Source organism: Sinocyclocheilus rhinocerous, unplaced genomic scaffold, assembly GCF_001515625.1.
Source record: "Sinocyclocheilus rhinocerous isolate Xijiao unplaced genomic scaffold, SAMN03320098_v1.1 scaffold1069, whole genome shotgun sequence".
Lineage (NCBI taxonomy): Eukaryota > Metazoa > Chordata > Actinopteri > Cypriniformes > Cyprinidae > Sinocyclocheilus > Sinocyclocheilus rhinocerous.
The window spans coordinates 1,829,982-1,847,907 of NW_015635541.1; the positions used below are offsets into that span (position 1 = coordinate 1,829,982).

The window sequence follows — 17,926 nt, forward strand, 5'->3', positions numbered from 1 at the left end:
TATGAAATATGTTGCGTGCCTTATTCTGTGTAAGAAGCCACATCATCTCACAGAAGGATTTATTTCAAACACTTGACTGACGTTATGAAGTGAGTTTGGAGTAAAAACATGTTATTAAATGTGGTATTTTCACGTGCCTTCAGGTGGAGCAGCATTTACTACACAGAGCCGTAGTTCACTGGCAAGCTACGCAAACAGTTTTCATAATCGCAGAACGATTTCTTCGATTTCATAATCGCACGATTAAATAGTCTGCGATTATGAACGCGATTTTGCATAGCTTGTCAGTGAACTACAGCTCTGTGTAGTAAACGCTGCTCCATCTGAAAGCACCTGCTGGAGATTTGCTACTAATCATAGAACCAGTGGTGTATAAAGTACCTGAAAGCCATACTCAAGTAAAAGTACAGATATCTTACCAGAAAATGACTTTGGTAGAAGTTGAAGTCACCGTTTAGAATATTACTTGAGTAAAAGTCTTAAAGTATGTGATATTTATTGTACTTAACTGTATATCACACACCCCAGACTCTACTTGAGTGGAGCATGAATCATCCGCGGTTGTGCGCGCACTTGTTTGCACATGAGCAAAGGTGTTTTTAGGAGTCTAACTTGCAGATGCCAGACCACTGATTCGTCAAACCTGCTTTCCTGCAGTCCGTGTTCTTCTGACTATTTTGTAGTAAGTACCGAATATGCTTTGGGGAAATGTATCGGAGTATAAGTATACATTTGAATTTGGAAATGTAGTGGAGTAAAAGTAAAAGTTGGCTGAAATATAAAAACGCAAGTAACGTACAGATACTCCCAAAAAATACTTAAGTACTGTAACGAAGTATTATTACTTCGTTACATTACACCACTGCACAGAACCGGCTTTACTGACAAGATGCGCATGACAATCGCATTCAATTAAACGTGCAGCCCTAGCGCACACAACTGTCATCTCCCTCTTTCTCTCTCTCTCGATCGGTCGATAATTAATTGAAATAAATGCTATAATTCATTCAAATAAATGTGATCTTACCGCACTATTTCATCTCTGTGTCTGATTTGAAGCGGGCAGAATGCTAGAGCTAACGTGTCGTAACTGACGAAAATAACTGTCATTTTTACCCATTCGGTCAAATATTGCGCTGCAAAGAGCAACACTGGTTTTAACTTGTCTATAACTTGGCAAATGACCATGGAATAAGCGGGATAATCAACGGCTTGTGTCTGTGTGGCCGTGATCCGTCCTTCAGTTCCTCCGCTTCGTGTCAGGTGGTTCTTTGCCTCCAAGTCGTGCATTTAAAATCCTTTAATGCACGGCAAACCGTTGATTATCCCTTACTTACACTATGCCTGGGTTTGAAATAGCATTATCTGTTTTTAAGGGCCTTAATATTATTTTAAAATCTTAAAGCAGAAATTATCACTTGATTATGTTTACCCGTTCTCCCTTTGGTCCTGTGGCCCCAACAGGTCCTGGTCTGCCAATCAGTCCCTAAATGCAGAGGAATATGCATAAGGATCATTTTAATCAGATACATCGCTGGGGGAAAAACAAAACAAGAAAAAAAAAAAAAGATTACCAAGGAACTAAACTAGCCGCCATATAAAAACCATAAAATCATGATGATATTTATTTTTGCTGGAAGTTTCTAACCTGTGGACCCATACGGCCTGTGGATCCAGGCAATCCTGGCACACCTGAGGACCCCTGGGAAAGAGATGAAAATAATTGTAGCTATAATTGATAATTCATTCTCTATCCTTGGACCAATCAACTGTGAGCTTGAGGCTAGATTTCAACAACAATAAAATGAAAGTTTAAATGAAAATCCATTGGTCCATTGGACAATATACTATTCGATACAATGTCAGCATTGTTTCAAATGTGAATGGGTACAAAACAAAAGATGTTTATTTAAATACCTATTAAAACAGCAATCTACTCAAACAAAAAAAATCACTTCATTTCAGATGCACAGTCTGGAAAATAAAGTGTCTGGAGCAGCAGTATAGTAGTCAACTATGACACATCAGACAAGTCCACTAACTGTAACAGGATTAGTTTAGCTTTGTCGTATAATTTTGATAACTCACCTCATCACCCTTGTCCCCCATTGGACCAGGAAAGCCCCTCTCACCCTTCACTCCCTATATGACAACGAGACAGATGGACAACCGTTGAGACAGAAAGTACACTCTCTTGATCTCTTATGATGCTCTTACACATTATTAATGCTCATCTCTAGCCTCAATTCTTGTCTGTCACTGAACGTCTCGCATTCATGCACTCTAATGTAGAGTATGCAAACCATTTTTTTTTTGGTTTAATTGTTGCACCATTTGTAATACATTTGCCCTGCTATGCCTTGTAACAGAGGAAATGTACTTCCAGAATTGCAGCTAAAGGGAAGACTGTGGATATATCTGGGGCTCATGTGTCTGCCAATCACACGATTCTCTTCTCTAATCTCTGATTTAGGGCGGTTTACCTTCGGACCCTCTTTTCCGGGATTACCAGCTGGGCCTCGAAGTCCCTGATCCCCCTGTCAAAGCCAACACAGAACGTAAGGAGCCAGGTCCACAGGACAGACATAAGAATATACAGTGGCTCAGGAAAGTATCTGAACACTTAGGCCACAGTTAATGTATGAATGTCATCATGTGTTTAAAAGATCAACAAACTGGAATTAATTTTAAAGAACGAGAAGACAAGGTCATATACAGTATTGCAAGTAAAACATTTGAAGTTCTCGTAAATTGTGGCCCAGAAAAGTAAAATTAGCTTTGAGAAAATGTCAAGCATCATTGTTTGCAAGTGCTGATTCATTTGCAGATTTTGTGGTTATCTAATACAATGACATGCAAACTCTTTAAATACTTTTTAAAGCCCTTGCATAGCAAATCTTAAAAACTTTGTTATATACACATGCATTTCAAATAACTGGACTGCAGAAATGTCTGGTGTATTATAAACAAATCATTCATTGCATCAGCCAGAAAGGATGACAGCAATCAGTGCTAGAAAATCTCAGGTGGATGAACAGAATTTTAATTAGTGAGGTGATTAAATGTGTTTGCAGCCAATTTTACCTTTTCTCCATCCATTCCTGGGATACCTGGAGCTCCAAGGGAACCTTTTTCTCCTTTCTGCCCTGGCAATCCTGGTACTCTGGTCTGACACGCACTGCAGGCGTTCTGCCAAAATCACAAACACACACAACGTAAGGTGCAGAAATCCGACTTTCTCTCTTTTAATCTCTTTCTCCTTCTGTTCAGATAAGCCCAGGATGCAACACATCACAAAATGAACCTTTTTTTGGTTCACATATTCAGAAAGGACCCATCATATATAGCTGCCTGAGATTAAATGATGCAGATAAGAAAAATTAAAGGATGTTCTCATATGCTGAAACAAAGCACATCAAACTAAAATTTAGCAGGTAAAATTAGTTTTATTTTAAATGCAAACTTATCTAGTTTTAAAATACATCTTAGTGATTTGCAATGTATAAAACAGTAAATTATTGATCTAAAAATAATTAAATCTAAAATATTTTTATGGACTAAACTGTGTCAGATGCTAAAGTTGTGTCAGTTGCAGTAACAATAAAATTATAGATTTGCCTCAGAATGCAGGAAATACTAATATAAAATATATAGTCCTTTAGTAAAAATGTGAATAATATGTAACAAATTCAATTTCTGAAATAGCATTGTGCATTTGTAAATTATTTTTCTCATGTATCTTTATATTTTAATTTAAAATGGTTTAAAAATTCTCACATGATTCAACTTACACCTTGACATGGTTTTGTTATTTTGAGAAGTGATATTTCTATGATTGTGTCATAAATGCTTCCTTATAAATTTATAGTAGATATTCTGAAATATTATGAAAAGGATTCATTTTACCTCCATCTCATTTCTTCTTAAAGACAACGGAAGTAAAACGTGGCACCGTTTACCTCACTCTTACTGTGGAAAAACAGTAAACAGACTCCAACGTCCTTATTTGTGTTCATGAGCTCTACACAGGTTTATCTGCTTCTGTATACTGACCTTTATTGCATCTGTGTAAGATTTATGTTTGCCCATCTGGATATATGCTTTTACCAGCTTGAAGAGGCACATATGGCGTGGCAATCAAGCTTTGCCCACTGCTAAAAACGCTAAAGGTCAAACCCAGACATACAAACAACTCACAGGCAGAAAACTTGATAAAAGGCATGCATTAGGGAAGTACAATTTTTTCCCAGATTTTAACCTTGCCAACCTGATGCATTCACCTCAATACATTTACCCACTGATACAGAGAGAAACAGCAAAAGCAGAAGTGAAGGTGCTTTCAAAAGCGGTTTTGAAACTCGGGGGCTAAGTAAGCAACCTTTTTCTCTTCTGCTCTTTAAGAGTGAAACTATATACCCGACCCGTGAAGCGTAATCAATGGTTTACCGTAATGGGTCGCAAGGATTGCGTTGACATTTCACATTGGATGCACTTTTCGTACCCAGCACCAGCGTGTCTCTGAAGGTAGCAATTTACTAGTGCATTAGTCCGACCTGCTCAATAAGTGCAGGGTGATTCAGGAACCACATTTATATTTGCGTTCTTTGTGTAAGACTGACAATTATCAAATTGCATGTGACCGATATAGCAGTAGAGGTTTAACATTAATGGAGAAAAGAGGAAATTCGTACACAAATTCAAGAAGAGTCAGAACACATGACCTAAGTGCATTTTTAGATTTCGACATAAAACTGTGAGCTTCAATAAATAAATACTATTAATTTATTTAAAGGAATATTTCACCCAACAATTAAAATAGACAGAATGTCAGAGCTGCTCTATACCATAAACAGTGAATGATAATTCATAGTGCAAAATTAGCAAAGCTTTTTATACAAAAACATTTTAAAAGTAAAATATACATAATTTATTTATTGACATGACTCAAGCTCCAATTCAAACTCTGCAGAAATCAGTCATAAACTTGCCTGTTCTTTTGACATTTAAATATGTTTTGATGCATTCCCTTTCCTGTGTGTATGAAGACACATCAAATCCAAACCGGAGATAAATTACAGTACATAAGCTACTGTAAGTAGTTCTGTGTGTTGTTGTGGTTGACAGTTCAGTCCTAAGAATCTCACTGCGTCATTTTTTGAGCAAATGGGCATTTATCTTGTCAGAAGTTTCTTCAGTCGCATAGAGATGAATGCATGATGCCCAAACAGAAACATAATGAGCAGTGGAGGAGGAAGACAGAACAGAAAGCACTTATAAGGAGGAATTAAAGCGAGAGCGAAGAGTGAAAGTTAAAAGAATGTTTCTTTTTCTAAGTGCTGAATATACATGAATGTAAAGAGTTTGAAAGAGAGCAATAGAGCAGGCAATGAAATAATTTATAACAGTTCTTCAGAGCGATTTTAGATAAAATTGGGCTTTATATTACCTCTGGCTATATTCTGTCATTTGTGTTTTGTTACTAAAATATTGTGTGTAATAGGAAAGGCAATGTTTCTGAAATCTTACGGTTTAATAGAGGGGAAAAAATGCTTCCTCTAGGTTACATGGGGTAAGATCTGTCTTAAGATCCACACACAATCTGACTGAAGGGAACAGAGTTTTAAATAGATTTTTAAAACACCTTCGGTTTGAGATGTCAGGTTTCAAAGTCTGCAAAAGTTTTGCTGATATGCATCTCAAAGGGAACTTTTTGGGTACAGACCTAACTGTAAATTCAGCATCTTTTATTTATTTTTTAGTTCTGTTCATCATAATTCATACTATTAATATTTAGCATCTGCTGCAGTGAGAACAGATAGCTGGATGAAACAGTACCTTTAGTAACGTCCCCATGTCTCCAACAATAGGTAGTGCTGTCTGAAAAAGAAACATTTAAAGCAGCATAATAAAATGACACGCAATACAAACACAAGTATTTATTTTATTCCCCATGGAGTGCTATGTCAATATAATATTCCAACTATTTTAATTAGCAGAGCAACAATAAACAAAACAACTGTACATATTGTGAGTAACCGAATATTAACATTTCTAGGAATGTCGAGAAAAAGGCAAAAACAAACAAACAAAAAAACCTAATGTTACGAACCGGTTCTCCAGGGGGTCCAGGGGGTCCTGGTCTGCCTTGTGGGCCTGGAGGTCCCTTTCAGATTAAGACACATTCAAGATATTTAAGAATTCTTTATATAAAATAATTCATAGATATATGAATAAATAAATATCTTGATATTTTCACCTTTTAACAAATTTGGACTCAAAGAAATGAAAAACACTTCTCACCATAATTCCTGGCGATCCAAGTGGTCCTGGAGGTCCACGAGGACCCTGTGAAAAGAACACCATCATGTAAATTCACTTGCTTCAACATTTTCAAAACAAAGAGCTTCAATCTCTGTCTTAACTTGTATAAGATCATAAAAAATATGCAATATCAATGTGTAAGTATATTATGCACAATGGTATATAACTGACATGCTTGGTCTACATGTAATTGCTGTTTTTTGGATGTTAAATGATCCTTTACCTGAATTCCTGGTTCTCCTTTAGATCCCATCAGACCCTATAGAAAATAGATAAATGAACAAAAATGTTCAATTAATAAATGCAGGTGTCTTATATATATTGTTTTCAGTCTGATATGCAAAAACACTAAATGCTAAAATCTAAAGCTACTTGGAAAACTTTTATATAGTGTGAACTTTATGGTTGTCTGTGGGAAGTATGTGGGATGAAGAATCGATAACGCAGACTGTGTATTTCTGTGTGAAAAGTCATTGTCGTTGCAAACCTGTATGACTGTCATACAGCCATTGTCAAGCTCCAATTCTGACAAAAAGTACCATAAAAGTTGTTCATTTGACAATGCTGTATGATATTTTTGTATGTGGAACAGACTGAAATTTCAGCTTTTGTGTTCCACAAAAGAAAGTTTGGAACAACATGAGAGTGAGTAAATGACTATTTTCTGTTTTGTGTGAATAATCCCTTTAAATGAAGACAATGTTTGTGAAGTTACTCTAAAACAGGTACTTACAGGGGGTCCAGTGATTCCAATACCAGGTTCTCCTTTTTCTCCAGCATCTCCAGGGACTCCAGGTACACCTCGCTCACCCTGGTGGAGAGCAAAAAAGTTCATTCATCCAAACAAAATTAACTCCAAAACTCACAAAACACGGTTTATGTAATAAAGCTTGGCTGGATAATTATTGTGTTTTAAAATGAATTTGTTGCCATAGCAACATCATGAACATATTCAGTCAGTATGTAGTAGTAATGTATTTAAAATCAAACCCTTACAAACAGATGCTTACACAGTAGTAAAATAAGAGCTTTAACGAAGCATTCTGCATAAGCAAATAATTTGTGACAGCATGCAACTGGCTTAAATAAATTTTCAGGGTTTAATACAAGTTAAGGTCTACTACCACATACAATTTCGACTTGCAACTCAGTTTGAAAACTGTATTCCACAAATTTAGCTTTGTTTTAAACTTTGGGAATGAGTCAAAATGGTTTTCTGTGGTAATCGACATTAATGTCACAGATGCAATTAGATATGGCGTTTAACTTTAATTATTCACAATGCTGACATTTCTTATCACACCATAAAAAAGTGGACTAAAAGACAAAGCACAGCACAGGGAAATATGGCTGATATGAACTCAGGGGATGTTCCTTTACAGATAAACTTCACAAGCGCAAAACTGAATACTTTAAAAAGAATCTCTCACAGTGACCTACCTTAGGGCCCCGCAACCCCCGAAGACCAGACGCGACCTCCTCCTAGAGATGAAATACAAACTCAAATGAAGACTGTGTTCTTAAAACTTACATAAGACTCAATTTCAGCCAGAAACTTTTATAGGAGCAGTCTGAAAATCAGTGTTTGAGAATACTGAAGAGGTGATGCTACTAAAACAGTGTTAAAGGAACAGTGTAACATTTTATATAAATAATCTACTTTTTCTTCACCGCTTTAAATTAGTAGCTTGTAACTTGACAAGATACAATTTCAAGCAGCGTCCCCAACGTCGCTAAATATTGCACGCTCTAGAGTTTGGTGCAATTCACAGCACATTTTTAATTGTTTTTCTCTGTGTGATTTGCAAGTGATACTGTAGGAGCCGACAGTGTGAAAGAGTTACAGTAAGCATTATTTGCGATATGCCACTGATGGAAAATTGATTTTTGTGGTCAGCAAGAATTAGATTAGCAAGTAGTTTTCGCATTGCAGAAGCTGTCACAGCAGGTAGGTAAACAGACTTTTTGCATCCTATGAAGTCAAAATACAGGATACTTAAGTATAGTGAACCGATTAAATGAACACAGCAAGGCCCTTGTGAGAAGTTGGACTGAATCAAAAGTGGGTATTAAAAGTGATAACAACAGAAACAACACAATTAATAATAATTATAACAAGAAGAAGAATAAAGCAGAATGAGACCAGGAGTGTATAAATGGTGTCAGATTTGATTTCATTCGTTCACTTCCCTCGTGTAAATTTCCCTGTCTTTCTCTCTTCCACTAAATCAGAACAGACAAAGGTGACTGATGGCTTCATGCTATATTGATTTCAGTCCAGCAAACCATCATTCAGCTGGTCAACAAGTGCTCTGTCTGCCCACCACCCATCTGTCTATATGCTTCATGCTGGATGACTCGCCACCTTTACAGTTAATATGCAGTTTATCTCCTTCCCTCGCAAACAAACATCATTTCTTAAGTCAGAGTTCAGCTGGCACCTAACTAGCATGAAATAAAACACAATAGCAAACGACAACGATCCAATCAATTTCCAGTGGGGAAATTCCCTACATTTGATCTTGTTCAAGAAGATGCTTCACTCAGACATACGTTACAATAGGAAATGACATTGAAAACTTTTGTTTCAGGCCAATTTTAGTGTATAAAAACTACAAATGTGACCCTATCTATAACATCCCAGGACAGCTGACAGGTGTACCGTTAGGATGAAACAGCAAGGGTGTTTTTAAAGGTAGTTTTACCAAAGCAGTATATTAGCATGAGCAGTATTTCATTGACAAAGCTGAAATCAATGAGCTGTCATCAATAAAACCAGCTGCTACTACAGTTGTTTCTCATTCAAGAAGCCATTTCACATTGATATACGTCACAATGGGGACCAAAAGGCTACTTCCGTTTCATGCCAACTTTAAATAGTGTTGATTGATACACTTCATCCCAAACTAGAGAAGTGACCACATCTACAACATCCCAGACTATATCTAAAGTTTTTTTCTACCAAGATGTTCTTTTATAACGTAAGAAAAAAATGAGACGGCTGTTAAAAATATGTAGATAGATATAGGTATAGGACCAGACGATAGTTCTGAAAGAACAGACTGAGAATTGTGAGATTTCTGACAGATGGCATACTAGTATCTTGGCCAAAGTGTGAGACAATGTTGAGATTTCTTTCGAAACTGTATATGAAACCTTGAGATAAGTAGTTTTTACTTAGATTTGAGAAAACAAAGAAGTAGGAGGACTAAAGCTAAAGTCTCGATTTGCTTCTCACTGGTTTCGAAGCTATTTTGCAGATCTCATAGCTGATTTTTCTTTCTCATGGCTTGGACAGCTGACAGGTATACTGTAAGTACGGCACAGCAAAGGCATTTTTAAAAACAGTTTTACCAAAGCGGTGAATTAGCACGAACAGTATTTCATTGTCAAAGCTGAAAACAAGGAGCTGTCATCAATAACCCGGCTGCTGGCGGAAGAAGAGCGCATGTGCGGCAATGTGTCGCAGATTTACAGGTGCATAACATCATTGTCAGTGTGCCTCTTAAATCGGAGCTGTCATCAAAGTGGTGGGATGCTGGATAAGTGTTGAGTGATATTCTGTTTGTGTCTTAAAGGGGTGCTGAAAGAGAAGATATTGAGTGGGGAACATGAAGTGAAAGGGAAAGACAGGAATGGTGTTGTGTACCTACCCCATTGCAAGGTCCGACAGAGCAGGGCTCACCAGGTTCACCCTTGAGGCCCGGGGGGCCTATCGGTCCCGGCCCTCCACCTGCATCACCCTGCAAACACACATCGAGTCGCTGTCACCTCAGGTTTGTCCTTTGACAGGTTGAGGAGCACCACACAAATGCACAACATGCCTGCCTTCACACACACATACAAAACAAGAGCTGGACGTAAATATCACAGACATCTGGGGCAAATGCCACCAACCTAGAAAACGCCTCCAGCCGCTTCAGAGGTGAGACGAGAGACTAAAAAAAGCAGTCTAAACATCTGCTATGCTGAACATGCTCCCTCTCTTAAAGACGCTGTTATTGAGTGATCTGTGACTATTTTGAGTGCATTTTCTCCAGTCGACTTTTTTCACAATAACTTTCATTTAGTCATCTGAACAAAATATTTGCAAATTTGAATTATTATTGGAGGAAAATAAAATGTACTTCAGGCCCCATCCTACCATGATGCAATATCTTAGTCTACTAACTAAAAAATAAGACCAACGTAAGTAACATTGGAATATACTGTATATAGAACATAGTAATAAAATAAAATAAGACTAAAATAAATAATATAATTTAAAATGTTTTTAGCAATTAAAACAATGTAAACATTAGACGAAAAAAATTTTAGATGAAAAAGTTATTTAAACTAATACTGAAATAAATACAAAAAATAAATAAAAATTACAAAAGCACAAAAATACTAAAACAAACTAAAATAAAAATATAATAATAAAAGTCAATTTAAAATATTAAAAAAGTACTGCAATAGTATATAAATAACTATAAAATAAATTTTATTGGACTTTTCTATTAAAAAAGGCTATTTTAATTAATTAATTAAATTATTCTAAATATTAAGTCCTAAATATGAAGTTGTTACTCAAAGATGAGGAAAATTCTGGAAATAAATTTGCAAAGTGTACTGCCATTCTTTAGTTCTTAATATCATCTAATAATCAATTTTGCTGTAGGCCAAGTCTTCGGAACAAAGGTAGTTTGTTGTGCTTTAGACTAGATTTCCAGTTTCATTATACTTTCCAGTATCTCTACAGACGTCACATTTTGCCTTCTAAAGGACCCCAATAAATAACAAACACAAAGCAGTAATTCTTAGATCTTAACTCTGAAACTATTTCAGCATACAGCTTTTTATCTGCTTACAGCTGGTGCAAACTGCCGAGATGTACAAGCAAAACAGCTCAGTGAAGTCTAATGTGAACAAATTGTCGTGAACATGACCTAGTGCTTCAACATATGCAGAAACAAGGAAAACATCACATTAGAAACATGCAGCTTCAGTGCGTTCTTGCGTACCTTTTCTCCTTTCATTCCATCTTCTCCAGACAGTCCTGGTTGACCGGGAGAGCCCTGGAAAAATCAGGAAAGACAAGACACATGCCTATCAGCTTTATCTGTTCCCGCTTTATTCGTTTTAATTTGACACCTAACATCCCCCCAATCCCTGTGTTCCCATCTTTTTTGGAATAAAGGCAGATGCTCATTAGCAGAAGCAGGTGCCGAGAACAGATTGTGATGCTGATTCCTCCCCACACGTAGAGAACTCAGATGTACCCGTCCCTGCAAATTAATTTTCAGATTACCGATTGATTACTGATTGTCTGTGCAACAATTTACAGCTCTGCATCCTCGTTTTTCTCGCCTCTGTTATTTATACGTGCACTGTCTTTTTCTGTTTGTGAGTGATTGAGTGAGTGAGTGGGAAAAACTAAAAGAATGTGGAGTGCGTGATTAGAATAAATCTAGATTTTTAAATTTTCATGTGGTGTTTCCCATGCAAAAGTCTATGGTACTCTAAAGAATCTTTCAATTGCACAACTGGCTCTTCATGGTGTTCTTTACAATATCAAAATGTTCTTCATACTGAGGAACCCAAAACTGTTCTTATATGGCATTACTGCAAAAACTCCTTTTTGGAACCTTTATTCATAAAGGAATAGTTTGAAAATTTGCAGAAAATCTACTCACCCTCAGGCCTTGCAAGATGTAGATGAATTTGTTTCTTTTTTGTATCTTCATCAGAACCGATCTGGAGAAATGTAGCATTATATATCACGTGCTCACCAATGGATCCTGCAGTGAATGGGTGCCGCCAGAATGAGTGTTTAAATAACTGATAAAAAACGTCACAATAATCCAAATGACTATTAGTAGATCAATGAATATCTTGTGAAGTAAAAATCTGTGTGTTTGTACTGAACAAACCCACTAAAACCATTGCTTTCAGCTAAAATGTGAGTCCTCTATCCATACTATTGCACTCTCATCAGTAGAGAAATATGCACAGATCAAGCACTGTTTAACAGTCCAAAACTTTTAAACAAATATGTTGATGGATCTTGATGAGACAACAGAGAATGGACTTTTCACTGGAGGAAGCATTATTATGGAGTACAGACTCACAATTTGGCAAGAAGCTGTTTGAACTCTCATTCTGACGGCACCCATTTACAGCATAGGATCCATTGGTGAGCAAGTGATGTAGTGCTAAATTTCTCAGAATCTGTTTCAGTGAAGAAACATGAAAGAAATAAACTCTACATCTACATCTGTTCTGATGAAGGAACAAACTCATCTATATCTTGGATGGCCTGAGGGTGAGTACATTTTCATTGTTGGGTGAACACTTTCTTTAAGAGTGTATCATTTTCTGGTCTCAAGCTGCCTCATTTACAGTATTTTATCATGCATTTTATTGTTTGCCTGCCAAAAGTGTACTTTTGATCAGTTACAAATTTTACCCAAGCAGTTTGGGAGGAGTTGAGAAACTAAAAATGGGTCCCACTTTATATTAGGTGGCCTTGACTACTATGTACTCGCATTTAAATTAATAATTTGGTACAATGCACTTATTGTGTACATACATGTTTTTACATTGTACTTATATTTTTAAAAATACCTATATGTAATTACATCTGTAATTAATTTCTGTAATTACATTTATAATTACACTGTTGCCCCATCCCTTACACCTTAACAATACAGTAATACCACCAAACCTGTCCCTAACCTTACCCGTATCCCACCTCAATAGCATCAAAAGTGTTTTGCAATACAATATGAACACAATAAGTACATTGTACTTATGTTTTGATGTAAGTACATAGTAGTTAAGGCCACCTAATATAAAGTGTGACCTAAAAACGTTTCCTGCTTACCAGATCTCCTGAAAGACCACGGAGGCCAATGGGACCAGACGGACCCTGCTTTCCCTGTAAGAACACAAACACATGTTGAGATCTCTTCATATGAGCAGCATGACCTTATTTCAGGTTTGAGAAAATTGTTTGGAAAATGTGAAATCAGTTTGTGCCTAACTCTGAGAGCAAGCGAATAAAACATGCTTTGAAAGCTCTTGCTTCAGAGACTCTGATTTTGTACCAGCTGTGTAGCATTTTAACTGCTTGCTATTCTGAGAGGTCCCTAACTATTAACTAAAATGAAGGCCGCAATCAGATGCTTTTTGCGACCTTGGTAACATGCCACAACCCATTTAACCCAGCAAGAACCGATTGCAATAAGCCACCCGTAAGAAAGCTTTTGGCACTGGTCAGTATATCAAGGCAAGCCAAGTTTATTTATATAGCACATTTCATACACAATGGTAATTCAAAGTGCTTTACATAAAAGTAAAATAATCATAAAAAAAACCCCCACAAAAATAAAACAAGGAATTTAAAAACTTTGAAAATGATTTAAAGATTGATTTAAAATGAATTTAAGATTTAAGAAAAATGATTATACATACATAAAATACAGTGCACTCAGTTCAGACATTGCACAGTGCGCATTCAATAAATGCACAGCTAAACAGATGAGTTTTGAGTCTAGATTTAAATGTGGCATTCACCACTTCTAATAGATCTGCTTCCAAACAGTTAAGCACACTTTTGAAAAAAGATGTGGGAAGTGTGTCAAGATAGCAGGTTGTGTGGTTAAGTCATTGATTAGAAATGATTTATTTTTTAGTGAGCGAATGTTTAAAAATGCTAACTTGATGGCATTGCTTTGTGTCTCAAAATTCTTAAAAATCAGAGAGATCACGGCAGAGCTGCTAACCTACGGGTCAACCACGCTGACAAAGTACGCAATAATTCTATCACACCAAAGTAGAGAGACTTTAATGTTCGTTCTATCTTGGTTAAATCATAAGATGTCAGCATGAAGGGTTTACGGAAACAGGAAGTTCATACCTCAAGTCCTGGTGCCCCTGTCAGTCCAGGCAATCCAGTATTGCCCTTTATAAGAGTTAAAAAAGGAAATTAGAAAAAATAATAATACATTGATAAAAAGAGAAGGGGAAAATGGTGCCATTTACTAGTACATTTCAGAATAAATTTGTATCATTTAATCAGAAAAGATTAACACTAACTATACCATGTAACCCACTTCACGTCCAAAGTAACAAGGCCATAAAAATAAATACATTTTATAACTTTAATTATTCAATGTATGCATTATGTATGTATTACCTGTAAACCTTTCGAGCCTTCAGAACCTTTTTCACCCTGGTGAAAGAAGAGGAAATGCTGATTGCAATACATTAAATCACATTTTCAAGAGGACCTACAGTAGAACAAGAGACCAAGGTCGAAAAAATATATTTTTATGTGTCCATGCTTTCAAAATGTTTCCTTTTAAAGGTCCCTCCTTTTAAAACCTTTATGTCTCTACTAACACCTGACAGATTAAAGAGAGAGCCGGATTGAGCATTTTCATTGACTGTCCACTGCATTGATTCAGCACAGCTTTCATATTTTCCTTTTCATTTTAAGACAAGGCTGCCAAAACAGATTTTTAAAAACCGCTTGGCATAAGTTCAACATTTTAATGATCTTACAGTCCGATGCGGATGCATGACAAACAACGCTAATGAGTGGCTACTAACCTGGTCTCCTTTCTGGCCTTTCTCACCTCCTTCCCCCTCATGGATTATTGGGAGAAAACAAACAAAACAATGGCTAGAGATTATTCATGGAGGAAATGCATGGTTGCATGATAATAATAATTTTAAAAAGCACACAGCGGCAGTCAGTTTACCATGCATATGATGCACATCTGACTGAAAATCATTTCCAAATGCATTGCAAAAGCAAATCTAGGACTAATGTAATTAAACATGGAAAGTTTTAATAATAATAATAATAATAATGATGATGATAATAATGTAATGTTATGATGTAAAATGAATAAATATTTTCACTTTTTTATTTTTATAGAATTTTCTGTCTGATCATTTTTAATCACAGATTTGCAAAACTAGTATAAAAACAAAAACAGTGTTAAACTAAAATCTAATTTAAATGTAAAATATCAGAAGGGAAAAAAAAACAGAAGCATTTTCACTAGTGGTTTTAAACATAACAGTATTTCATAAAGTATTTTTAAATGGTATCTAAACTTACAGGTCCAGAAAGTCTCAGTCCATGTGCTGTCATCACCTTAATAAAGAAAAAAGACTATTTTTAATATTGATGTTAGCTTATGCTGTTATAGAAAACTACCATGAGACTGCAACTGCAGGTTACATGTGTTAAAATGAACCCAGGACCAGCAAAAAGAAGTTGGTGTTGAGTTTTTTAGTTTGTTAAAGGGAAGATCAGGTGAACATGCTCATTAGAAAGACCTCATCAGTTATAATTTAATCCCTTCTCATGCTCCGCTCTTAGATCTCAGTTCAGTGATAACCTCAACATCTCCACACAAGCATAAAACAGAAGCTTCCTCTCTCGTTCTCAACTCTCTGGATGGCCTCTATGTGAGAGATTACCATTAATCCAGGGTTTATGGCATTTCAAATGGCAAGAGCCTTTTATTGCAACAAGAAGCCTGCAAATATAGACCAAAAAGTGCCTCTTCAAGACATCACGGTCTGCCACATAGAGGTGGATTCTGAATCTGCTTTACGGCTTTCCATTTTCCCATTAACTACCAGCTGGTTTAATAGCCTGTCAATCATTGTGACGGCTTTCAGTCAGCAGTGAAAGACATTGTTTTGTTAGATGTATCCGTGGATTCATTTACTGCGTTTCATGTGCTGTAAAACAGAAGTCTATGAATAAAGATGAAACAACAGGAGGCCTGATGTAACTTCAAGACAAAGTTGGTCTAGAGAATGAATAGTAGAATTTTTCCTGTTCTGTACATTTATTCATTGTGCTGAATAAATGTATGTAAATTATATGAGCTCTGCTCCAAAACCTAGTGAGCTGCCTATCTAATGGTGTGTTCACACCAGACGCGAAGCGAATATGCGCATCGCGTCACTCGCTCTAGATTACTCGCGGGATGTTTTTCGTGTCACTCGCGCGAATAAAAACAGCGCGATCAACCATGGTGGAGATAACTACAATCGCTGTTTTGTACCTGTTGTCACGTCATGCGAATTTTCTGCTCGAGTTGAAATTTTTGAACTTGCGTGGAAGACGCGATTCAGGCGAATATCGTGCGTTCGCGGCAAACGCGTCACACATTTCACGTCATTCGCGTCGCCCGGCGCGAATTCGCCTCTATTCGCGTCTTTGTGTTGACTTTGTATGTAAGCTACTCGTGCAAATAATTACATTCGCGTCTGGTGTGAACACACCATTAATCTCTTCATAGGGAGTTGCCTACTAATACATCATGTTAGGTGAAACGGACCTCACAACAAGTGACTGATTTGAAATACTGGACATTTAGTTTAGTGTTAGAATGTTGCTAATGACAATACAATAAACTCAAAAATATATTGCACAAAATTATTGGTTAAATTCATATTAAAAGTTTTTTTTTTTTATGTTAAATATACTAAACATTTAAATTATGTTTTGTTAAATGCAGAAAAGTAATGTTTATAAGTGTGCACTATCATTCAAAAGTTTGGTTTTGGTAAGATTTTTTTTTATCGTTTTTGTAAAAAAAAAAAAAAAATGCAATTTGAAAAACGTTTTTTTTTGAATATACTTTAAAATGTAATTTATTCCTGTGATGGCAAAGCTGAATTTTCAGCATCATTACTCCAGTCTCCAGTGTCACATAATCCTTCAGAAATCATTCTAATATGCTGATTTTGTGCTCATTAAACATTTCTTCTTATTATAAATGTTGAAAACAGTTGTGCTTATTATACTAATTATAAAATTAGGTGCTATACATAATCATAACACAAAAATAGAATTTTTTAAATAAATATTGTATTGAAGTCAGATGGGTCCAACCATATATTGCCGTGCTCTGAGCTCAGAAAAACAGCTAATTACCATTTAACAATGAGCTAGAATTTAATTAAAATCTTGAAGTGGGATTTGGGTTACAGTTGTTCAAATAATTTTTTTCATCTTTGGACAGATACAAATCCTTAATTAAAACAGAAGTAGCTCTAAACAACATGCTCCATTCAGAGCTGGCTACAATCAAATTCCAAACTAAAGAGGAAACCATGAGAGAATAATCAAACTCTTAAAAGCCAGTTTATATTTGAGTCACCCATCATCGTAATTAGCCATTTCAGAACAGGAGAAAAAAGAAGCCATCGGATTCTTTGGTGTTCCAGGCTTCATGAATCTTTGTAAATTGGTTTAAAAAGGCTACAGTCATCTCGTTTCTCCCATTTAGCTAGAGATTCACACAGCAGACAGCATCAATTGATTTTGTGCCCTGCTGTCAAATCGCACCTTTCGTCTCCCTCTTTTGATTTAATTGACACGGGCAATGCAGTTCCAAACCTACAAATTTCCTGTTAAGTGCGACCAAAAAGCTTTTGGCTTCTCAGCTCTCAAAGGTTGTCTTATTAGTGACCAGTCAGCAGAGATGAAGCCGATGAGCAGTGCTGCACTGACGCAGTACACTCTACACTGTCAATACGGCAGAAGATGTTTGTGGTGGTAGTTACTGTAACTTCAACTTTGACAAACATA

General features: G+C 36.3%; 1 protein-coding gene across 1 annotated transcript in view; it reads right to left on the reverse strand.

Moving 5' to 3' along the window:
* The window catches only part of LOC107747287 (collagen alpha-1(XIX) chain-like), a 140,059-nt gene that overhangs the window by 31,513 nt on the left and 90,620 nt on the right, over window positions 1-17,926 (reverse strand). Inside the window, exons 20-37 of the mRNA XM_016561756.1 lie at window positions 15,434-15,469; window positions 14,917-14,952; window positions 14,501-14,536; window positions 14,222-14,266; window positions 13,187-13,240; window positions 11,325-11,378; window positions 9,975-10,064; window positions 7,762-7,803; window positions 7,055-7,132; window positions 6,545-6,580; window positions 6,301-6,345; window positions 6,110-6,163; window positions 5,836-5,877; window positions 3,085-3,189; window positions 2,484-2,537; window positions 2,089-2,142; window positions 1,649-1,702; window positions 1,433-1,486 (exon numbers count right to left, since the gene is read on the reverse strand). Of these exons, the coding sequence (XP_016417242.1) occupies window positions 1,433-1,486; window positions 1,649-1,702; window positions 2,089-2,142; window positions 2,484-2,537; window positions 3,085-3,189; window positions 5,836-5,877; window positions 6,110-6,163; window positions 6,301-6,345; window positions 6,545-6,580; window positions 7,055-7,132; window positions 7,762-7,803; window positions 9,975-10,064; window positions 11,325-11,378; window positions 13,187-13,240; window positions 14,222-14,266; window positions 14,501-14,536; window positions 14,917-14,952; window positions 15,434-15,469 (969 nt within the window). The remainder of the gene's footprint in view (window positions 1-1,432; window positions 1,487-1,648; window positions 1,703-2,088; window positions 2,143-2,483; window positions 2,538-3,084; window positions 3,190-5,835; window positions 5,878-6,109; window positions 6,164-6,300; window positions 6,346-6,544; window positions 6,581-7,054; window positions 7,133-7,761; window positions 7,804-9,974; window positions 10,065-11,324; window positions 11,379-13,186; window positions 13,241-14,221; window positions 14,267-14,500; window positions 14,537-14,916; window positions 14,953-15,433; window positions 15,470-17,926) is intronic.